Raw genomic sequence first — 24,547 nt, 5'->3', positions numbered from 1 at the left:
TAATTTATACTGATATATCTTTAAATATACTGACTCCTACTTCATCCTCTTTCTGCTCTGGAACCCATCTCTAGTGAGTGAGTTTTTTATTTTAAATATTGCATTTTCAATTCTAAGATTTGCATTTGGTTCATTTCATAGGTTCCATTTCTTTGCTGAGAACTCGTATCTTTTTTTCATTTTTACTGTGTTTTCTTTACCTCACAGTCCAAATAGTTATTTTTGTCTTCATCTGGTAATTCTATGATTTGGGGCTTCTCGAGTTTTGCATCTGTTGATTATCTTTTCCCTTGAGAGTTGGTCACACTCTCCTTTTCCTGGTTCTTTTTTGTATTAATTTTGGTTTGTATTGAGGATAGGTGATTGTTACCTGTATCAATCCTCTAGAGAATGTTCATGTTTTTGTTTTAGCAAGCAGTCAACCCAGTTGTATCAGACACCTTCTGTCTTGCCTTCTTTGGGTCATAGTTAATGTCTCTGTTCAGTTCTCCAAGCCTTTGCTGTGCTGCTTTGGGTCTGTCCTATGCATGCTTAGTTCAAGAGTGAGCCTGAGATTTCTAAGTCCATACACAGAAATAAGGGATCCTCTTTTCTGGCTCTTTCTGCTGTGAGCTTTCTCTCTTACTCCCTGACCTGTGTGGATTTCTTTTCCTGGTCTCTCTGGTTAGAAAGATGGGGTTTTTGTTAGAATTTCAGTTACCTGTGCTGCCATCCTGCCAGTCTGCTCCAGGACTGTGCTCACCCTTAGAACAAAGCTGTTAAGAGAGCCTAAAAAGAGGAAACTTGGAACTCGTCCTTGTACAGGAGCTTCTCCAACTTTTAACTCCCTCCATGATTCCCCTCCTTTTGTTTACTTTTCAGAGTCTTCAAGTAGTTGTTTTTTGTATTTATCCAGTGTTTCCAGTTGTAAACAGTAGGAGACACAGGCTATAGTGAATATATGCTGCCTTATCAACCCAATTTCAAGGTTTTAAATATGTATATATTTTGACATATGACGATGATTTATAAAATTATATCCCTAGCTTAAACCACTTCCCTGATCTTTAAACTCATATGTCCAGCTGCCTAATTTTCATGGTGGTTTTTTTTCTGATATGTCATTAACATCTCAAACCTAAGTCCAAATTGAGCTTTTGATGTGACCCAAACCTCTTCCTTCCTCAGTCTTTCCCATCCTCCAGTTGCTCCAGTTCCTCTCTTTCTGTCTCGCAACTCCCATTGAATCCATTTCTAAGTCCTATTGGCTATGGACTCTACCTTCTAAATATATCCAGAATACAACCATATCTTACCACTCTTTATCACTAACAGCCTAGTCCAGACCACCATTGTTTCTCATTTACATTATTATAGTAGTTTCGTAACTGGTCTGCTTCTGCCATGTCTCCTTACAGTCTATTCTCTATAATGAATCTTTAATGATCCTGTTAAAAGCATACAGCAGATCAATGTCATTCCTCTGTTCATCTCATTCAGAAGTGACAGTCAAATGTGATCTGCCCTGTTTAGTCCCCTTTCCCATCTCTCTGACTTCTACATCTCTGAGCTGTTTTTTGTTTGTTTGTTTGTTTGTTTGTTTTTTGCTTTGTGGCAGCTACATTGTCCTCCTTGTTCAAACACTCTAGGCTTACTCCTAGCTCAGGGCCTTTTTTCAAATATCCATAGGATTTGCTCCTTTATTCCCTTTAGGCCTTTGACCAATTGTCACCTTCTCAGTGGAAGCCTTCTCCAATCACTTCGTTTAAGATGTGACCTCCTTACCTCTGTCTTTTTTGTCCCAACGCTTCCTGTACTCCCTTTCCTGCCTTTTCCCCCCACTATGTCACTTACTACCACTCTATTATATATTTCACTTACATTACATATTGTCTATCTCTTCCTCACACCTCTCCTGACAATGAAGTAAACTCCATGAGAGCAGAGTTTTTGGCACATAATAGGCATAATAATTGCTTTCCATTTATTTTCTTATCTGTGGTACATAAGAGTGGTCATTATTATACTTTCATCTCTGGATCACTTTTAGTTGTTGAGCTAAAGACAACTTCTCGGTAGAATCTTCTGATATTTAATAGGATTGTATATATTATAGAAAAAACATACAGTGAATTCTTCATTTCTTGGGGTTGATTTATGTTCAGTCTGCTATTGGTAGAGTAACAATATTTAGGAGTTTTAAAAGCCGTAATAGCAGGTAGAATACCTGTTATGACCAGAGCCTTGTATCAGGTTCTGTGTGAGAAACCAAAAAATAAACAAATGCCTCAATAGATGGTTTTTAATCTACAACCTAGACTTAAAGTAAACTTAGAAGTGTTAGTCATGGGGACTCCTGGCTGACTCAGTCAGAGGAGCATGTGACTCTTGATCTTGGGGTTGTGAGTTCAAGCCCAAAGTAGAGTGTAGAGGTTACTTAAAAATAAAATCTTTAAAAAATAAAAAGAAGTATCAGTTATAAAAAACTCTGTGATTAGTGTGCTTCAGTTTACCAATGGAGAAAACTCTTTGGTTTTTAAAGGCAGTACAATATATTGGTTAAGAACACAGGCTATGGATCCAGGCTGCCTGATAATTCATCCCCGATCAATCCCCTGCTGTTGCCTTGGGCTGGTTACTTAAGTTCTATGTGTCTGTTTCCTCATCTATAAAATGGGAATGGTAATACCTACTTCTCATGGTTGAGGATTAAATTATGTAAATGTATGGAAAGTAATTAGAACAAGGCCTGACACAGAGTGAGTACTTCAAAGTTATTAGCCACCTCTGACAGCATCACAACCTTTATCATCTTTCTTTGGAGATCGCACTTCATTATATGGATAGAAGAATATTTTATACAATGCATGCATTTTAATGTACTTCTTCACCACCTGGAAGAATGACCAGAGAATTGATAGGAGTGTTGAAATCACTAAGCATGTAATTTTCATTTTCTTTTAAGCTTACATTTATGGCTTAACAGTATTTTCAGCCACTTCCCTTCATTTCATGTCCCCTAGCCTTTCCCCATCCCCTATACTCTCCCCTCTGTTTGCTAAGAATGTTAATATAGCATATAACAGTGTAATTGAAAATGGAAATGGGGACGCCTGGGTGGCTCAGTTGGTTAAGCATCTGCCTTTGGCTCAGGTCATGATCCCAGAGTCCTGGGATTGAGCCCCCATGCCCCGCATCTTTTGGGCTCCCTGCTCAGTAGAGAGTCTGCTTCTCCCTCTTCCCCTCTGCCTTTCCCCACCCCTGCTTGTGCTGTTTCTCTCTTTCTGTCTCTCAAATAAATACATAAAATCTTTTAAAGAATGGAAATGAATGTATTGGGTGAAATTATGGATTTTTAAAGCTGATATAATTACTTTAATTATAGTATTGTATCTAGTTTCATTCTTCAGGTGCTCTGAATCTCTATTATAGTTGTAGTAATTTTGGAAGCCAGTGAGGAGAAACTAAGCTCTGTTTCATCCATGAAATGTTCTGAAAATATAAACCTTTGTTACTCAATATTTATTATGTAACTTTTTTTCTTTTTTAGAGAGAGAGCATGCACAAGGGGAGATGGGTTGGGGGAGAGGGAGAGAGAGAATCTTAAGCAGGCTCCATGCCCAGTGTGGAGCCGGATGCTGGCTCCATCTCACAACCCTGAGTTCATGATGTGAGCTGAAATCAAGAGTTGCCACTTAACCAACTGAGCCACCCAGGCGCCCCTATTATGTAACTTTTAGAAGTGCTTATATCAATTTAATGTGTGAGCTGTTAAGAAATGTTTGCTATAAGAAAATCTTGGCTATATTGAATTAAAAAAATAAAGCATATCATTTGGTCCAGTTTTTTTTTTTTTTTTTTTTTTTAAGTAGGCTCCACACCCAGTACGGAGCCTAATGTGGGGCTTAAACTCACAACCCTGAGATCAACACTTGAGCTGAGACAGAGTCAAGGCACTTAACTGAGCCACCCAGGCACCCCTGGTCCAATGTTATTTTTAACGTTCACGAATATTATTTTTCTTTCTTTAGGACAAGGTGGAAAACTGGTTGATAGAGGAGATAATACATATGGAGGAAAGTGGGTCATAAATCCTAGTGGCGGATTGATTTCAAAGGGACATCCACTGGGAGCTACAGGTAATACTACACATAGATTTTCTAATTTTTTTGTTATCATTTTTGACATAAGTATGAATGCTTTAGCCATCGATTTGAATGAAAGATTGTATTCTCTGAACCTTGTAGCCAGTGCTTTAAGTGATCGTTTAGTACAGTATTTTTAATTTTCCTGTAAGTATAGTGTGCTTCAATAATAGCTGATGAGAATTTGAATTAGTTGAAACTCTAAATTCAACAGTATATATATTTTAAAAGTTTGATTATTTTCAAATAGGTATACAATTTAACTTAAAATGTTTCCAAATAGAGATCTTGCTAGACCTGCCGGATAAGAATAATTTGAAATGAGCACATTATTTGTATATAGTTGTATATATCGTTGGTGTTACATGGAAATTTTTTTCTCTTGAGAGAACTGGACTAGAAGTTATGAAATAAGAATTTTACTGTGGCTTTACTGCTGACTGGCCATGTGACTATTTTGATTAATTAGTCAGTTAATCACTTTGACTCTTAGTTTCCTTAATTGTAAAATGAAATTGTACAAAGAAGTTTATAAAATAACTTAGCACTAAAATCTGGGATTTATTGCTATGAAGATAGGTGAGCTTTGTATTTTTTTCATGTTGTCTTATATATGAATTAAAATTTTTATAAATTATTGCAAATTCCAAAATAGAAAAGTTAGAATTAATGGTGTCTTCATTATAGCAATTATCTTTGGTTTGTTTCTGTTTATGACTGAAATTTAGTAAGCTTATAATCTAGTAGAGAAAATAGATGTACGTAGTTAAGAATAAGAGATAGGTGGACAGGTACGTACACATAGATAGTTGCAGTATAATGTGCCACCTTGCTATTTATTTTGTCTTGTTTGTTCTTTGGGTCCTTTATCTTTTTCATGCTATCTTTTTATTAATTGGGTATTTTATAGTATTTTATTTTCTCTCTTCTGTTGAATTATTTCCTTTTCTTATTTTTTAGTGGTTGCTCTAGGATCTACCACAGGCATCTTCAAGTTAACCAGAGTCTACTTTCAATTAATGTTATGCCATTTCACATATGATGTAAGGGATTTTTACAACAGCATATATCCATGCACTTCTGAATATATTGTAAACCCTGCAGTATACTGTTGTTATTATTTCACTAAACAATTTAATGTATTTCAAAGTAATCTGCAAATGAGGGGATGAGAGTAATATCATTGGGAGTGATGGAATAACAACATTTGACAAATACTCTGCTTTATAAAAGTTCCAAGAACACTTGTAAAAATTGTCAATATCAAGTTTTTACAGAACTTTGGAAATTAACCAAAGACTTACAGCAATCTGGGGGAACATTTTTAAAAACAAACATTTTTAAAAACAAGAATACTCAGCTTTATGGGATTTTGACTTGCTCTAATACCACCCACACCCCTTTCCCCAGCTCCATGGTAGTCTTGAAAACAAGAGCCTGCAATCATGGTAAAAACCAGCAGCCTAGCCAACACTGGAGGAGTCAAATGAACTGGGAGCTCTTTCAAAGCCCTGTTTTCAGGGAGTTGTCATTATTTGACCTGTCTGGCAGTTTCCTGGTGAACCATTCTTAAAAGACGTGTCTTTATGTAACCTGACAGAGAAATGCACAGTGCAAACAGAATTTTCTTCAGAGTCATTTGTTGAAAACAATTAGCAACAACTGGCTTAAAAACATAGCTAACATAGCTGCCTGAGGTGCTGATAACAATTGGGGCAAACAACCCAACAAAAAACTTAAAAAGCTGAGGAATGAGATGTCTGTAAGGGTCTTTGAAAAGATCGGACATATCCCTGGGAATCTGGAACACCAAGTACATACATACAGCCATGTGTATGTTCAAGGCTGTCTGCATGCTCGGAAAAGACCTGAGAAGGTCCTAACCTTTATCTCTGGCTAACCTTGGGGCTCTGTGTAAGCAGGAAGTAGAGGCTAAGGTGAAGTTGTAAACTGCCTAGCTGAGTACCCCTACACACACACAGCCTCAGGAAAGACTGAGAGACTTACTAGTTCTAAACATTAAGAAAATCTCTGTCCAGCCATTAGCTAACCACCAAGCTAACCAAGAACAGAATTTAGTGGTCAAATGTGACAAAGAATACAGACTTTACAGAATTAGTTTGGTAAAATCACTAGGCCAACAACAACAACAAACTGGGAAAGGGGAAGAATCTGATTTCTAGAGCTGCCACATTATATTATTTAAAATACCCAGTTTTCAACAAAAAACTATAAGACATGCAATGAAACAAGAAAGAATGGCCCATATACAGGGGGGGGAAGCAGTTCATAGAAACTGAGGTAGCTCAAACATTGGATTTACTAGACAAAGACAACGATCTACTTAACTATGTTCAAAGAATTAAAGGAAACTATATATAAAGAACTAAAGGAAAATATCACAATATATCACCAAATAGAGAATATCCATTACTAGGTAGAAATGATAGGAAAGAACCAAATAAATTCTGGCATTGAGAATTATAGTAACTGGAATGAAAAATTCACTAGAGGGGATCAACACCAAATTTGAGCAGGCAGAAGAAAAAAATCAGTAAACTTTAAGGTAGGTCAATTGAAATTATCCAGGCTGAGAAACAGAAAAAAAAAAAAAAAAAAAAAAGAATGAAGAAAAATGAACAGAGCCTCAGAGAGCTGTAGGGCCCAGCAACTCTAACAACATACACATAATAATGGCCCCAGAAGGAGAGGAAAGAAAGGGACAGAGAGAATATTTGAAGAAATGATGGCTGATAACTCCCCAAACTTGAGGGAAAAAAATTTATATACATGTCCAAGAAGTTCAACAAATTTCAGGTAGGAATACCTCAAAGGGATTTATACTTAGACATACCATAATCAAACTGTTGGAAACAGAATATTGAAAACAAGAACAGAGAAGATTCATCCTGTAGAACCATTCCTCAGTAAGGCTTAAGAGCTGATTTCTTTTCAGAAACCATTGAGGAAGTGTGATGAAAGAAAGTGCCAAGCAAGAATTCTGTGTTCAGTGAAACATCCTTTAAAAATGAAGGAGAAATGAAGACATTCCCACATAAAAATTGAGAGAATTTATCACTAGACCTCCATTATACAAAATACTTTATAAAGAGAGTCATTCAAACTGAAATGAAAGAGCACTAGGCAGTGGAATAAAGGGCATATGAAGAAATAAAGAGCATTGATAAATGTAACTATATTGGTAAAATATAAAGAACAATATAAATGCATTTTTCCTTGTCACATTTCTCCCCTCCTATCCAACTGCGTGAAGCAATAATCTGGGTCAATAGGCATACAATGCATAAAGATATAATTTGTATGACAGTAACAACACAAAGGAGGGTAGAGGGAACAAAAGGGAACAAAATCTTTTTTGTATACTATTGAAATAAAGTTGGTATTAATCCAAACTAGGTTGCTATAAATTGTTAATTGTAATCCCTAGAGCAACAATTAAAAAATAACTTAAAAATATATAGTAAAGATATATAGTGAAAAAATATATAGTAAAATGACAAAGAATGAAAATGTCACACTAAAAAATACTGATTTAACACACAAGAAGGAAATAATGGAGAAATAGAGGGATAAAAAGACAAAATTTTAAGAGAATGGAAAGACAAGCCACAGACTGAGAGAAAATATTTGCGAAAGACATATCTGCTAAAGGACTATTATCTAAAATATACAAAGAACTCTTAAAACTAATCAGTAAGAAAATGAACAATATGATTAAAAATTGGGTAAAAGACTCAGACAACTCACCAAAGATGGTATACAATGGCAAATATGCATATGGAAAGATCTTCAACATCATATGTCATTAGGGAATTGTGAATTAAAACCGCAGGATACCTGTACATATGTATTAGAATCCCCCAAATCCAAAATGGTGACGATACCAAATGTTGGCAAGTTTTTGCAGAATGAAACATGATGAGCACTGACTAATGTATAGACTTGTTGAATCACTATATTATACATCTGAAACTAATACAACACTGTATGTTAATTATACTGAAATTAAAGTGAAAAAACTTAATAAAAAAGAAATGAATCATCCCCCTACCATACAACTCAGTGGGCTCAGCTGATTAAAAAATCAGCGGGCTCAGCTGTGGAAAAGCTGGGCAGGTTATAGGAAACTGAGTCCCAGCCCTTAAAGGTATAGTACAATATACAGCCCCGTGGAGATACAGCATAGAAGCAGCGGTTTGAAAAACACCTGGGGTATACAAGAGGGAGATTTATTTACTAATCTCGAAGTGTGTGCTAGAGGGTCAGGGTTCTTTGGGAGACTTCTCTAAGAACAAAAGAGATGGCAGGTGCCATTTCCCTCCTCCATTCCCTGCTCCCCCAAGCCTAGACACGTGGACATCTGTGGGAACCAGCACAGTGCCAACACTCTCCACCTCGCTTGCTAACAGTAGACCTAGTCCCCACAGATATGCCCCCTCCAACCTGGAGATACTAGCTGACTTTCTTTCTTTTCTTTTTTTTTTTTTTTTGTTCTTTTTTTTTTTTTTTTTTAATGATTTTTTATTATATTATGTTAGTCACCATACAGTACATCCCCGGTTTCCGATGTAAGGCTCGATGATTCATTAGTTGTGTATAACACCCAGTGCACCATGCAATACGTGCCCTCCTTACTACCCATCACCGGTCTATCCCATTCCCCCACCCCCCTCCCCTCTGAAGTCCTCAGTTTGTTTCTCATAGTCCATAGTCTCTCATGTTTCATTCCCCCTTCTGATTACCCCCCCTTTCTTTATCCCTTTCTTCCCCTACCGATCATCCTAGTTCTTATGTTCCATAGATGAGAGAAATCATATGATAGTTGTCTTTCTCTGCTTGACTTATTTCACTTAGCATTATCTCCTCCAGTGCTGTCCATGTTGTAGCAAATGTTGAGAACTCGTTCTTTCTGATACTAGCTGACTTTCTTAACACACAGAAACAGACACAGAGTTAAACAAAATAAGGAGACAGAGGATATGTCCCAAATGAAAGAACAAGACAAAATCACAGCAAGAGAGCTAAACAAAACAGATAAGTAATATGCCTGATAAAGACTTAAAAGTAATGGTTATAAAAATATTCACTGGACTTGAGAAAAGAGTGGAGGACTTCAGTGAGACCCTCAACAGAGATAAAAAACATAAAAAAGAACCAATCAGAGATAAAGAACTCAAAAACTGAAATTAAAAATACACCAGATGGAATAAATAGTAGACTGGAGGGAGCAGAAAAATGGATCAACAACCTGGAGGACAGAATAATGGAAAGCAATCAAGGTGAACAGGAGAGAGGAAAATTATAACAGTAAATGAAAATAGGGAATTCAGTGACTCCCATCAAGTCTAACAACATTTGCATTATAGAGATCTGAGAGGAAGAGAGAGGAAAGGGGACAGAAAATTTATTTGAAGAAATAATAGCTGAAAACTTCCCAAATATGGGGATGGAAACCAGAAATCTAGATCCAGGAGACACAGAGAGCCCCCAGCAAAATCAGTGCAAGGAGGAAAACACCAAGACACATAGTAATTAAAATGCAAAAAGTGATAAAGAGAGAATTTTAAAATCATCAAGAGAAAAGAAAGCAATTACATACAAGGGAAACCCCGTAAGGCTGTCAACTGATTTTTCAGCAGAAACTGCAGACCAGAAAGGAGTGGTGTGATATATTCAAAGTGCCGAAAGAAAAAAAACCTGCAGCCAAGAATATTCTATCCAGCAAGGCTATCATTTAGAATAGGAGAGATAAAACAAATTTTCCAGACAATGAAAAGTTAAAGGAATTCTTGACCACTAAACCAGCCCTATAAGAAATGTTAAAGGGGACTCTTTGAGTGGAAAGGAAAGACCGTAAGTAGGAATAAGAAAAGTAGGAAGCACAAAAGCCCTAAAAATAAGTATATCTATAAGAATCAGTCGAAGGATTCTCAGAATAAAAGAATGTGATGTGACACACTATACCCAAAGTGTGGGGGTGAGGAGAAGAGTAAACAATAGGTTCAGACTTAAGTGACAGTGAACTTAGTAAAGACTGCTATATGCATAAGATGTTATATATAAACCTACTGGTAACCACAAATAAAAAGCCAGTAATAGATATGTAAAAATAAAGAGAAAGGAAAAGGAAAGCCAGCAAATCATGAGAGAAGAGAGCAAGAGAAGAAAGGAACAGAGAAGAACTACAAAAACAAACGTTAAACAAGTAACAAAATGGCAATAAGTATATTTAACCTATCAATAATTACTTTAAGTGTAAATGGACTAAACACTTCAATCAAAAGACAGGGTGATAGAATGGATAAAAAAAGCAAGACCTATCTATATGCCACCTACAAGAGACTCGAACACTAATTTGAAAAGATAAATGGACCCCTATGTGTATTGCAGCTTTATATACAATAGCCAGATTATGGGAGCAGCCCAAGAACAAACAGATGGTTACCAGAGGGTAGGTGGGTGTGGGGATGGGTAAAATAGGTGAAGGGGATTATGAGTAAACTTACTTTTTTTTTAAGATTTATTTATTTGAGGGAAAGAGAGAGAGCCCAGGAGGTGGGGAGGGGCAGAGTGAGAGGGAGAGAGAGTCTTTTAAGCAGACTCCATGCTGAGTACAAAGCCTGACATGGGGTTTGATCTCACGACCCTGAGATCAGCACCTGAGCCAAAACCAAGAGTTAGACGCTTAACCGACTGAGCCACTCAGGCACCCTGAGAGTAAATTTACCTTGATGAGCACTGAGTAATGTGTAGAATTGTTGAATCACTGTATTGTACACCTCTAACTAATACAACACTATATATTAACTATACTGGAATTAAAATTTAGAAAAAGACCAAAAAAAAAAAGAGTTGCAGTTTACATTAGAGACAGTGATTTAAGTTCTTTCAGACAGCTTCCTCACTCTCATATAAAAAACTTCTTTTCATCAGGAGATGAATGTGGCATTTCAGGTTGCTTTTATTGACACATAGCTTTTTTCTCCTCTGAAGGAACGTATTTTTTATTATAACTAACTTGTTTGCCATTCTGAGATATTTTTGACATTCATTGAAACATTCAGAAATCATGCTTTGTAGTAACAATACAATTTTTCATATCCATATTCTTTCTTAAAATTGAGGTGTAATTTTTCATATAATAAAATACACACTTCTCACAAAACACAATTGTTTATAGCAGCATTATTTATAATAGCCAGAAAGATGAAAGCAACCTAGATGTCTGTCATCAGCTGATGAATGGATAAACAAAATGTGGTATATTCATACAATGGAATATTCTTAGGCCATAAAAGAAATGAAATGCTGACAGATGCTAAAACATAAATGAACCTTGACTTCCCTCAAACATCTTCCCCATTCTCCAGATCCTCTCCCTCAGTCTGGCTAAGACTGATCCAGATTTTTCTTATATCAGTAGTTCGTCCTTTGTTATTGCTAAATAGTATTCCATATACCACTTTGTTTATCCATTCTGTTGATGGACATTTGAGTTCCTTCTTGTTTGAGGCCATTATGAATAAGGATGCTATGAACCTGTTTATACAAGTCTATTTGTGGACATACCTTTTGCATTTCTCTTGGGTTAATAACTCAGAGCAAAATGGCTCAGTCAGAGGGGAGATATATTTTTAACTTTGTAAGAAGCTGCCAAATAGTTCTCCAAAGGTTTGTCTTATGGTTTTTAATATTATAGCAGGATGACAAATTTTAACATTTAATATGTCTTTCTCTTCCTTCTTACCTTTAGTTCTATTCCTCAGAGTCAAGTTCTTTTACTATTTTGGGGGTATATTCCCTAAGATTGTTATGCTTTAACAAATGCATATTTATATGTGTGTTTATACAATCTTTCTTTTTTTGTTACGAAGTATAGTTGACACATAATGTTACATTAGTTTCAGGTGTACCACATAGTGGTTGGACGAGTCTGTACATTGTGCTTTGCTCACCACAAGTGTAGCTACCATCTGTCGCCATACAACACTATTACAGTATCATTGACTGTATTCCCCATGCTGTGCCTTTCATTCCTGTGACTCATTCATTCCCTAACTGGAAGCCTGTCTCCCATTCTCCTTCACCCATTTAGCCCACCTCCCCACTCCCTCCCTCTGGCACTGTCAGTTTGTTCTCTGTACATATGGGTCTATTTCTGTTTTTTGTTTGTTCATTTGTTCTGTTTTTTAGATTCCATACATAAGTGGAATCATACGGTATTTGCCTTTCTCTGTTTGACTTATTTCACTTAGCATAATACCTTTTAGGTGTTGTTATTGCAAGTGGCAAGATCTCATCCTGTTTTATGGCTGAGTAATATTCCATGGTGTGTGTGTGTGTGTGTGTGTATGTATATATATATATATACATATATATATACACACATCTTCATTTTCCATCTATGGATAGACACGTGTTGCTTCCATATTTTGGCTATATACAACCTTTCTATCTGTATGTGTCATATATATATATTTACCACATGGTAGACAGCTTTCTTTTCTTTCTTTTCTTTTCTTTCTTTCTTTCTTTCTTTCTTTCTTTCTTTCTTTCTTCCTTCCTTCCTTCCTTCCTTTTTTTTTTTTTTTTGTGATTTTATTTATTTATTTGACAGAGAGACAGCCAGCGAGAGAGGGAACACAAGCAGGGGGAATGGGAGAGGAAGAAGCAGGCTCCCAGCAGAGCAGGGAGCCCGATGCAGGGCTCGATCCCAGGACGCTGGGATCACACCCTGAGCCGAAGGCAGATGCTTAACGACTGAGCCACCCAGGCGCCCCTGTAGACAGCTTTCTTTACTTAAGAATCTTTTTATATTATCGCTTAGAGATATTGTTTATTCTTTTTTAATGCCTGCACAGTACTCTCATTATAAGGAATTTACCTAACAAGCCTAGGAGACATATATGTGGTATCAATTTTGCTATTATAAACAATGCTTCAATAAGCATCCTTGTGTCTTTGCATACTTTTGCGTGTATCTTCAGGATAAGTTCAAAACAATGGACTCACTATGTCAGAGGTTAGTATATCTTTAAAAATTGGTAGACATTGCCAAATTTTTTTCTAAAAGATAATACAAGGTATATTCCCAACAACAGAGTGTGAGAGTACTTTTTTAAAAAATAATATAATGTTTTATTAGTCAAATTAATAAGGTTTTTTTTATTTAAAAGATTTTATTTGTTTATTTGAAAGAGAGAGAGAGCTTGACCATGAGCAGGGAAAGGGGCAGAAGGAGAGGGAGAAGCAGACTCCCCCCTAAGCAGGGAGCCTTATGTCGGGCTCAGTCCCAGGACCCTGAGATTGTGATCTGGGCTGAAGGCAGACAGTTAACTGACTGAGCCACCTAGAAGCCCCAAGAGTACTTCTTTTTTTAATAATCTTGTCAACATTAGATTCTTTTATCAAATGTAAACAATTTTGTCAGTCTTGGCAGGTCATCTACTTCCTTCCCCCGGCACTAAAAAGCTACCCTAAAACACCCCAGGAAAATAGAATTTACTCAATATTTAAATACTTCAAAGAGTGTCACACCTTCTGCAGTATCCTTTGAAAACCCTTTCCAATATTTTATTTATTTATTTTTGTTGTTGTTTTTTTAAGTAGGCTCCATGCCCAGCATGGACCCCAATGCAGGGCTTGAACTCACAACCCTGAGATCAAGACCTGAGCTGAGATCAAGAGTCTGATGCTCAACCAACTGAGCCACCCAGGCGCCATTTCCAATATTTTAGTCTACACTGTTGGTAACATTTTCCTGTTATCATTAGTCATTAGGGATAATGTTTAGTGGCGGGGTAGCATTTGGGGGCAAAACTTATGGATCTTGCTGATTTGATTAGTAGCCTGAATAGGGTTGAAGAATTACTGAAGTGTAAATGTTTACTTGCTACATATTGAGGATTTGGATATACTTCAAATAAATCTGACACATGGCCATTAGCTGTAGTCCAAGAAAGAATTCAGACTCCTGAAAAATATATCAGAATGACAGCTCTGAGTAGTTTAAATATTTTGTCCTGGTTACTTGGATAACAAATTGCAATAGGATTCTAAGAAAATCAGAAAATGGTCAAGTGCTTCCAAAACACACTAACTTATGATGGGGTGGGGACGGTGTAAGGTTCTCTTCTACAAATAGTGTTAGTTTAATTGTAAGATATTGCTACTTTGGTGGGAACTCAGTATTGGAAAATTAGCTTTAAAATTAAAGCTTCATCATATGGTTTCCAATTTTAACTTGTCCAGATCTGGATGAAAAAAAGCTTCTAGTTGCCATAACAGTACCTGTAATAGAAAAAAAGATAGATTTAAGCATTCGAAGTGAATATTTTGTTTATTCATAGTTCAAAATCATGAATTCCTTTTAGATTGTTCTTTTTTTTTTTAATTAAATAATTTATCTGAGAGAGAGCGGGCAGTGGGGGGAGTTGGGGGGACAGAGGGAGAGGGAGAGAGAGTCTCAAACAGGCTCCACACTCAGCGTGGAGCCCGATGTGGGGCTTGATCTTACAACGCTGAGATCATGATCTGAGCTGAAACCAAGAGTCAGACGCTTAACTGACTGTCCCACCCAGGCCTCCCTTTTAGATTTTTCAATTAGAAAAATCACATTAAAATTTAGATTTTTAAATTGTTAGTGTCCAAATAATAGTATCATACTTTATTTCCGTTTTTAATGTGCTTTCGTATATATTGCATTAATGCTTACAGAACACTTGTTTAAAATGAATAAATAAAATTTGACTTTAGCTTATTATTAGCTATATGTGATTTTTGAAATGCATGTTGATGTTTGTGATCTGCTGAAAGGGCACAAAAGTGATTTGAGATACAGCTTCTTACAAGGGGTTGTTATTTTGAAGCTGAAAGTTGGTTATTTAGTTGGGCTTTTTGTGCCAATTAAGCCTGGCATTTAGTGCCTTTCCAGTACAGCTTCAACCTAGTTTTAGGTCTTGATCTTTCATTTTTCAGTCCATGAAAGTTCAAATATGCTTATTGTGTGCCCACTTTATCATTAGGTGATCTAAGTAATTGGTTCTGTTTTTTATTTTTTAATTTATTTTTATTTTTAATTTTTAAAAAAGATTTTATTTATTTATTTGAGAGAGAGAGTGAGAAAGAAAGAGAACACAAGCCAGGGGATTGGGGGGCGGGCAGAGGGAGAAACCAACTCCTCACTGAGCAGGGAGCCTGATGCGGTCTCCATCCCAGGACCCTGGGATCATGACCTGAGCCGAAGACAGGACACTTACCTGACTGAGCCACCCAGGCATACAAGAGGTAGATAATGTGATGATGCAAATAGTTACTATACAAGGCAGAATGCACAAGTTCAGGCGAAGTATAAACCAGAACTATGAGGAGAAGAAAAAGGGAAAGAAAAGTGGCGGGGTAAGGATTTACTAATTGCCTACCACAGGCCAGGTTTTGTGCTAGCGTTTATATCCAGCCAGGTTTGGGATGAAACCAAAATGTTTAAATGTTTAAATTAAAATGGACTGTTTGCTTTTCCCAGACACCTTTAATTCCTTCTCACCTCTGCAAACTCTCTTTGTTGTTTTCTGAATAACAACAGCAAACATTTACACAGTGCTACGTGCTGGGCGCTGTTCTAAATATTCTTCATTTAATTCTCATGTCTATTTTTGTATTTTATAAAAGTGGAAAATAAAAGCACAGAGTAACTTGCCCAAAGTCACCAAACTAGTGGCAAAGCTAGGATTCAGAGCTAGGCAATGTATTTCCAGAGTCCAAGCTCTTAACCACTACACTCACTAAAATGCTTTTTTCTCAGGTGAAAGGTCTGCCTTATGATGCTTTCCCTAATTTCTTCATCCTTTCCATAGATTGAATTACTCTTGACCCTTTTCTGAATTCATTATACTTTCTCAGTACTTCTTTTTTGACATTTATACTTATAGTATATATTGTAATTATTTGTGGTTTAAAAAAAAATCTCTGCATTTGACTAAGAGTCTGTAAGGGTAGAATCCATATTTCCTTTGTCTCTGTACCCTGAACAGTGCTCCATACAAGAGTTTGCACATGTAAAGGGGATGGTTGAATAAATTATTGTTCCTTTAACATCTGAAACGTGGTATGGGGTGGAGGGGATAAACTTGTCTAGTGTGGGAAAAATTAGGAAAAATTCATGGGAAGCTAGATTTTGGGCTGATACAGGAAATTACTGTCAAACATGGCTTTTCAGAAGTGTTGAGAGCATGTATTGCCTGTCACAGAGGTGTGTATGAAAAATACAAGTTAACAACTTGATGGGAATGTTGTGAGGGGAATTGCCTATTTGTTAGGGCCTGAGATTTGATGAACTCTTAGATCCTTTCTAATTCGAAGATGTTCTGATCCTGCAATGTGATATAATTATTTCTCCTACTGAATTCACATTGTTCTTGATGTTTTTAATGGTACACATATTATTCTATCATGTGGTTTTTGTTTACATGTTTTAATACCTTTTAGATATTATAAAGTTAGGTTTTAAAGATTTGGGTGAAAATGAAATCTAAGCCAGGAGACCTAGCATACTCAAACTGTGGCTTGCCTCTTCTACTCTGTAAGAAGTCATCAAAAGAAATAAATCCTAGGATGATGACTGGCAAGACCTAAATCTAGCACTGACTCTAAAAAGTAAGTAAGGCCTAAATAGCTTTTTACCACAGCATCTATTTTAGTATCTCATCATGTCCTATAGGCCACCTGTCCTCATTCCCATGGTCCAGAATTTTGTGTGTTTTGCCACTGTGAAGTGAAGAAAGTTAAGTTTTATCATTAGTTCTAATGAATACTCTCCAGTGCCAGGGGAAATGGAACCCAAGTGAGAGTGTTTACTCTTGATACCTGTTGGCAGGTAGAGATAGCTAGGAGCAATCCCTGGCTTTTCTTGCTCTGCCAGGTAAAAGGAAGGGAGAAGGAAGATTGTGCCTATATACCTCTTACTTTATTTTAATATCTTGGCTTTAGTATCTTAATGGCTTTAATATCTTAATGGCTGGATGTTGAGGTAAGATCAACATATAATCAACTGATTTTAAAATGTAAAATTGAGTAAGTTCTGAAATATATGTATCTGTGAAACCATCACCACAGTCAAGATAGTAAACATATCCATGAACCCAGAGTTTCTTCATGTATACTTCTGTGTAATCCCTCCTCTCATTACTCCTCACCCCTCATCCCAAAGCAGCCACTGCTCTTGCTTTCTATCACTATAGATTAATTTGCATTTTCTAGGGTTTTATATAATGGAACCCTATAGTATGTATTCTCTGTTCTTGTCTGCCTGAAATTTATTTATTTTTGCATGAATCAATAGGTCATTCCTTTTTATTACTGAGTAGTAGTTCATCATATGGATATATCACAATTTATTGTTGATTTGGGTTGTTTATAGTTTTTGGCTACTACAAATAAAGCTACTCTGAACTGTGAACATTCATGTATAAATCTTTGTATGAACATTTGGTTTCTTTTGAGTGAATACCTAAGAGTGGAATGACTGGATCATACACTAGGTATGTGTTTAATATTTTTTTAAAGTTTTATTTAAATTCCAGTTAGTTACCATACATGTAATATTAGTTTCAGGTGTACAATTTAGTGATTCAGCACTTCCATACAACATCTGGTGCTCATCAGGACAAGTGCACTCCTTAATCCCCATCACTCACTTAACCCGTTCCCCGCACCCACCTCCCCTCTGATAACCATCAGTGTGTTCTCTGTAGTTAAAGAGTCTGTTTTTTGGTTTGCCTCTCTTTTTTTCCCCATGATCATTTGTTTTGTTTCTTAAATTCTACATATGAGTGAAATCATATGGTATTTGTCTTTCTCTGACTTACTTCACTTAGCATAATACTCTCTACCTCCATCCATGTCGTTGCAAGTGGCAAGATTTAATTCTTTTTGGTGGCCAAGTAATATTCCACTGTATATATATATACCACAACTTCTTTGTCTGTTTATCAGTCAGTGGTCATTTGGGCTCTTTCCATAATTTGGCTTTTGAGAAACTGTCAGACTGACTTCCAAAGTGATCCTACTGTTTCACCTTCCCACTAGCAGTGTATGAGAGTTCTCGTTCCTCCACATTCTGATCGGTGCTTGGTATGGTCAGGCTTTAATATTAATCATTCTAACCAGTGTGTAGTGCCATCTCCTTGTGGTTTTAATTTACATTTTCTTAATGACTAATGATGTTGAGCATTTTTTCAAGTGCTTATTTGCCATTTGTGTATCTTCTTCTGAAGAGTCTATTCAAATCTTTTGCCTATTTTGGGACACAATTGGTTCTTTGTTTTTTTAAAGATTTTATTAATTGAGAGAGAGAGCATGAGCAGAGGGGAGGGGCAGAGGGAGAGGGAGAAACATAGGGAGCCCTATGTGGGGCTCCATCCCAGGACCCCGGGATCATGACCTGAGCAGTCAGATGCTTAACTGAGCCACCCAGGTGCCCCTGGTTGTTTTTTTAATTGAGTTTTGAAAGTTCTTGATATATTATGTATCTAAGTTCCTTATTAGATATATGCTTTGCAAAAGTTTTCTCCTAGTCTGTGACTTCCTTTTCATTCTTTTCGTAGTGTCTTCTAGTAGTAGAGTAGAAGTTTTTTATTTTTTATTAACTCCCAGTTACTGTTTGTTCTTTTATGGATTTACTTCTGGTTTTGGATCTAAGCAATCTCTGTCTAATCCAGGGTCACCAAGACCTTTTCCTATGTTTTTTTGTAGACATTTTATACTTTAAGTTTTACATTTAGATCTATAACCCATTTTGAACTAATTTTTGCATATGGCACAAAGTATGGATCCAAGTCCATTTTTTACTTAATGTATTTCCAGTTATAGTGCGATTTGTTGGGAAAGTTACGTGTTCTCCATAGCATTGCCTTTGTCAAAAATCAATTGTTCATAAATATGTGGGGATTATATCTGGATTCTCTTTTCTGTTCAGTAGTCTATTTGTCTGTCTTTACATGAATACTATACTTTTATGATTATTGTAGTTTTGTAATAGTTCTGGAAATTAGGTAGCCTTAGCTCTCAACTTTATTTTTCTTTTTCAGAGTTATTTGGCTATTCTAGCTCCTTTGCATTTCCATAGAAATTTTAGAATCAGCTCGTCGATTTCTAGTAAAAAAAAATCTTCCTGGGATTTTTGAGGAATTATGTTGAATGTATAGATTTTTTTAGGGGGAATTGACATCCAAACGATAGTGAGTTTTCTGACCCATAAACAAAATATTTATCTCCATTTCTTTAGGTATTCTTTAGCTTTCTTCAGCAATGTATTATAGTTTTCACTGTATAGGTCTTACACATCTTTTGTCAGATTTATCCCTAGGTATTTCATATTTCTGATGTTATTGTGAATGATATTTTTCAGTTTCAATTTTTTATTGCTAGTATGCAGAAATATAATCAATTTTTGTATTGTACAAACAATTTTTCATCTCTTATCCTTGCTTAAACTACTTATTAAATTTATTAGCTTAAAAAAAACTCCATCAGGTGTTCTATTTAGACAATCATATCATTTGTGAATAAAGACAGTTTTGTTTTTATCCCTTTATCATTAGGAGATGGCCTTTTTTCCTTGCTAAGTCTTTGCTCTGAAATCTGCTTTGGTTGATTGAATATAGCCATTCCAGTTTTCATATTTTAACTAGTATTAACGTGGTATATCTTCTTCCATCCTTTTACTTTTAACCTATTTGTGACTTTATATTTAAAGTGCATTAAAAAAAATAATAAAGTGCATTAGCATTGGGGTGCCTGGTGGCTCAGTTGGTTAAGTGGCCAACTCTTGATTTTGGCTCAGGTCATGATCTCAGGGTCCTAGGATCAGCCCCATGTCGGGGCTCTGTGCTCAGCAGTGAGTCTGCTTCAGGATTCTCTCTTCCTCCGTCCCTCCCCCTGCTTGCTTGGTCTCTCTCTAAAATAAATAATCTTTAAAAAAATTGCAGTGCATGGGGCACCTGGGTGGCTCAGTCTTTAAGCGTCTGCCTTCGGCTCAGGGCGTGATCCCAGCGTTCTGGGATCGAGCCCCACATCGGGCTCCACCGCTGGGAGCCTGCTTCTTCCTCTCCCACTCCTCCTGCTTGTGTTCCCTCTCTCGCTGGCTGTCTCTCTGTCAAATGAATAAATAAAATCTTAAAAAAAAAAATTGCAGTGCATTAGCATCATTTAGTTGAGTCTTGCTTTTTTTCTTCCATTCTGGCAATCTCTGCCTTTAATTGGGGTCTTTAGACTATTTAAATTTGATGTGATTATTAATATGGTTAAGTTGTTTTTTTTTTAAGATTTTATTTATTTATTCGACAGAGATAGAGACAGCCAGCGAGAGAGGGAACACAAGCAGGGGGAGTGGGAGAGGAAGAAGCAGGCTCATAGCGGAGGAGCCTGATGTGGGGCTCGATCTCATAATGCGGGGATCACGCCCTGAGCCGAAGGCAGGCGCCCAACCGCTGTGCCACCCAGGCGCCCCTAATATGGTTAGGTTTGAGTCTGTCTTATTATTTGTGTTCTCTTTGTCCCTGCTATTTGTTATTCCCTTCTACCTTTTTATTTTTCAGTCTTCTTTTGGATTACTTTTTATGACTCCATTTTATTTTTATCTTATTTAAAGAGATTAAACAAACCCAAAACAAAACAAACAAAAAAGCATCCTTACCGATTTGGTTAAAAATGGCATTTTTCTATTTAATCAAGGTGAGGTTGAGTATTTTCTCAAATATTGTGAACTATGTATATTTATTATTTTGTGAAGAAAATTAGCCGTATTTTCCTGCCCATGTGTATGTAAGATCAGTGTGAATACTTTTTGCCTTTTACATATTCATTGAATGGTTGAGCTTTCTATATGGCAGATTTCTAGTAAAATTAACTGCCCCAATGTTTCATTTTAATCTTCTTCATTAATATTCAGAATGTTCACAACTCAAAAAATCATTATAGGTTGTGGAGTTACCTATTTTTAAAACAGTGCTTAAGATATATATTCTGTAAACACATACATACTGCTTGGAAATAAGAAGTGGCAGTTAAATTTCTTGAGGAGGTTAGAGTTTGTTAAATAACAAAAAGTCAACTGAGTAAATTTTAAAGACCTAATGGGCTTTAATAAATGATTCATGAATTGGGCAGCATCCCATTTAGAAGGGGGGGGGTCCTCTGAAGTGTTGTTAAAATGGAAGGTTTTTATAGGAGGGTGGGACATAAAAGTTATTAGCAAAAGAAAAGGATTGTTCCAGGCGAGGCTGCTTTCCCTTAGGTGGAAAAGCAAGGGGTCTTATATCTTGCAGGCTACCTCATCTTCGTGGGGATGCGGAGGGTCTAGGTGGCAGACTCTGGCACTGATCAAAAAATTCCTGACTAGTGAAGACTGCATTTCTGGGGGAGGTTGAAACTAAAATTAGATGAGGATTTAAGCCTTGGTTTGGGAACTTGGTCTAAAAGACACCATTTTGGACCTGTGGTTTTCTTTTTAACAGGGTCATAAGTAGGTAATTGTCACAGGAACTCCGGAATCAGAAGCTGTGATTGGGCATGTAGGTAGAAGAACAGACATTGTTGGTAGACCTAGATAGCTCTGCCTTCATGACGGTTGAAACCGGTGTGTCCTGTTAGAACATTCTTGACTCAGGTATCCTTAAATAGCTGGTCTGGTAGAAAGTGTCACGTGACCATTCACGCCCTACTTAATCTTACACTTTCTCAGTCTGACATCATTAAGTTCTTTGCAGCTCTAAAAACCTTTGGTTTTATTATCCAGGGGACAGATTCTATTCTTATGAAAATCCATACTTGTTGAGAAATAGTTGGGGGAAAATCAGGAAAATTCTGTATACTAGCTAAACTTTTTAGGGATGGTGAACTCCCAAATCCTTGATTATTTTCTTTTAATACATTAAAAATGGTAAAATTAGTTAAATTACTTTCATGCAATTTTGGCAGAGAACTGTATATTCGGTGTTTCCTTTTTCAGCATTGCCAAAAGATGACAGGTTGGAATTTTAAAGAGCGCAGGGAATTTCTTAAGCCTGAATATTGTCTAAATACGGACTTAGGTGGGAAAAAAAATTGGCTGCAGAAACCCTCATGGTTTTTCAGAGAAGTTATTATTTATGCAAACATTCTCTTGGCTTAAATATTTTAATTAAAAGTCACGATTCGGCGTAAGCTCTCGTCGGGCTTCGGAAAGATGGTTGGGGCAAGTTTCAATAGCAAGGGAACCTGACTGCTCGGTGTTCGATTTGTTAGGTCTGGCTCAGTGCGCCGAACTCTGCTGGCAGCTGAGAGGGGAAGCCGGGAAAAGGCAAGTTCCCGGTGCAAAGGTTGCTCTGCAGCATAATTTAGGCCTTGGAGGAGCTGTGGTTGTGACGCTCTACAAGATGGGTTTTCCTGAAGCTGCGAGGTAAGTGGCGTTCCGGTTTTTGTCGGTTAATGAATCCTGACTTTTACAGCTTGATGACGTTGTGCAAATATAAAGTCCAAATTTTATTGTCTTAGTACTGAGTAAATATCTCATTATTTTGCTTTGGTAGCCTGGCTTTAAAATCTTTAAACTGGCAATTAGCATTTAAACTTAACCAGCCTTAGGAAAATTTTGTTCAAAAAAGAAGGCAGCATAGGGGCGCCTGGGTGGCTCGGTCGATTAAGCGAGGGACTCGATCTTGATCTCAGCTCAGGTCTTGATCTCAGGGTGGTGAGTTAAGCCCCGCATTGGACTCCACGCTGGTTGTGGAGCCTACTTAAAAAAAAAAAACGAAAGAAAGAAAGAAAGAAAAAAGAAGGCTGCATAGTCAAAAGAGAGTGGTGACCTAAAACTACTTGTTTTAGACCTGCCAACCAGAGTGATTTTAATTTAGGCAAGTTCACTTTTTTGGTTTCCTTTCTCAAAATTGTTTTCTCCCTGCATAGCCTCCCAAGCTTCTGAGGTGGTTTGGAGAAAGTTATTAAATATGCTAATTCGCTCTCTGCACGTGTATGTTTCTGAATACACGCTGCTGCTAGAATCCCTTTTATTTGTCTCTTGCTCATTTTCTTCCTGTCCTTATCAAATGCCTATGCTCCTCAGATCTCCAAGCGCTTTCTGTTCCAAGCCTTTCAGGATCCCTGAACTTCCTTGCTCTTGTCTCAGAAGTGCTCATTAATCCTTCCCATAGGCAAAAAGTGCCTCTTCCTTCCCAAGGCCTGGCTGTCCTCTTTGCATGCTTTTGTTTCCAACCACGTTCTGTAACTTTGTTCCAAACATTAAGTATACCCTCTCCCTTTTGAATCTTTTCATCTTTGCTTTTCTGTTGACTCCATTCCTTCTGTTAGCAAATATGGTCAGGTCTTACATATGATAAAAATTTATTTTTCTTCTTGCCTTATTTTCTTTTGTGATGAGCCTTATATACTGGGCCACTTTGGGGGGGGGGGTCCATTCTGAAATATCTTTCTTATGGTCTAGTTTTTGACCTCACCACAGAGGTCAGGTAAGGCCACCAGTGATCTGATTATGAAATGTTCCTGTCTTTGTTTTCTGTTCTTGTTCTCTTTAACCCTGCTGTAGCTGTCAACACCAATTGGCTCCTTTTTTTCTCCTGAAATTCTTGGTAATTATTATTTTTTTCACACTTTTGGTTCCAAAAAGGATATATGACACACTTTTTTTCAGAATCCATTATATTCTTATGTTTTACAAGCTCTTGAGTCTCTTCTGTCTGTCCTTTCACTTTTCCTTCTCTGCCTGAAATATCATTTCTGTTGTGAAAATTCTATCATTGAAGGCCCATCTCTGGTGCCATCTGCTTTTAAATATCTACAACACTTTGTACTTCTTGGACCCATATCCAGTTTTGGCTTAGTTGTGGCATAGCCGCATTTTTATACCCCTTATATGAAATCCTTGAGGCCTAAGGCTGTTGTGACCTCTCCCCACCCCTGTAAGAATCTCTGACATAAAGAGTGAATGTTTCTTGAATTGAATCAAATAAAAAGGTGTTAAAATGTTGAATTTTCGAGTTTCCTCCTAAAGGTGATCATCAGTCTGTACTGTCTTCTAGAATTTCATCCAGTTCATATTTGAGGTTGAAAACCCTCATGTAAAAGCCAAACTATAAAGAGTTACTGGAGTCAGCATAAAAATTAGTATAGTATCTAATTTGCTCAGATTAGAAGTTTATGAATTTGGGGCAATACATTCTATTTTAAACATGGAATTCTCATAGTTTTTTTTAATTTCAGGAGACTAAATAATTGGGAGACTGAGTTGGTTCAAAATAGCTACAGTGATATTTGTGGGAAGGCAGAAGTATGAAAAAAAATCCGGATGATACACAGGTTTCCCCTGCTATCCAAAAGTAGAGCATTCCTATGAAATTTTTCTTTTTTCTTTT

The 24,547-nt window shown here is 36.8% G+C and overlaps 1 protein-coding gene and 1 long non-coding RNA gene across 2 annotated transcripts in view; one reads left to right on the top strand and one right to left on the bottom strand.

Annotated features, from left to right (window-relative positions):
- SCP2 (sterol carrier protein 2) overlaps nucleotides 1-24,547 on the top strand; it is a 115,825-nt gene that overhangs the window by 61,740 nt on the left and 29,538 nt on the right. Inside the window, exons 11-12 of the mRNA XM_026498068.4 lie at nucleotides 4,011-4,118; nucleotides 22,425-22,578. Coding sequence (XP_026353853.2) covers nucleotides 4,011-4,118; nucleotides 22,425-22,578 — 262 coding nt within the window. The remainder of the gene's footprint in view (nucleotides 1-4,010; nucleotides 4,119-22,424; nucleotides 22,579-24,547) is intronic.
- Nucleotides 13,277-24,547, bottom strand: part of LOC113254656 (uncharacterized) — a 51,996-nt gene continuing 40,725 nt past the window's right edge. The window contains exon 3 of the long non-coding RNA XR_003315910.4: nucleotides 13,277-14,435. This is a non-coding gene — a long non-coding RNA (uncharacterized LOC113254656). The remainder of the gene's footprint in view (nucleotides 14,436-24,547) is intronic.

The sequence above is a fragment of the Ursus arctos genome, unplaced genomic scaffold, assembly GCF_023065955.2.
Source record: "Ursus arctos isolate Adak ecotype North America unplaced genomic scaffold, UrsArc2.0 scaffold_12, whole genome shotgun sequence".
NCBI lineage: Eukaryota > Metazoa > Chordata > Mammalia > Carnivora > Ursidae > Ursus > Ursus arctos.
The sequence above is the reverse complement of the archived record's forward strand: the minus strand, read 5'-3'. Positions and strand labels throughout refer to the sequence as shown.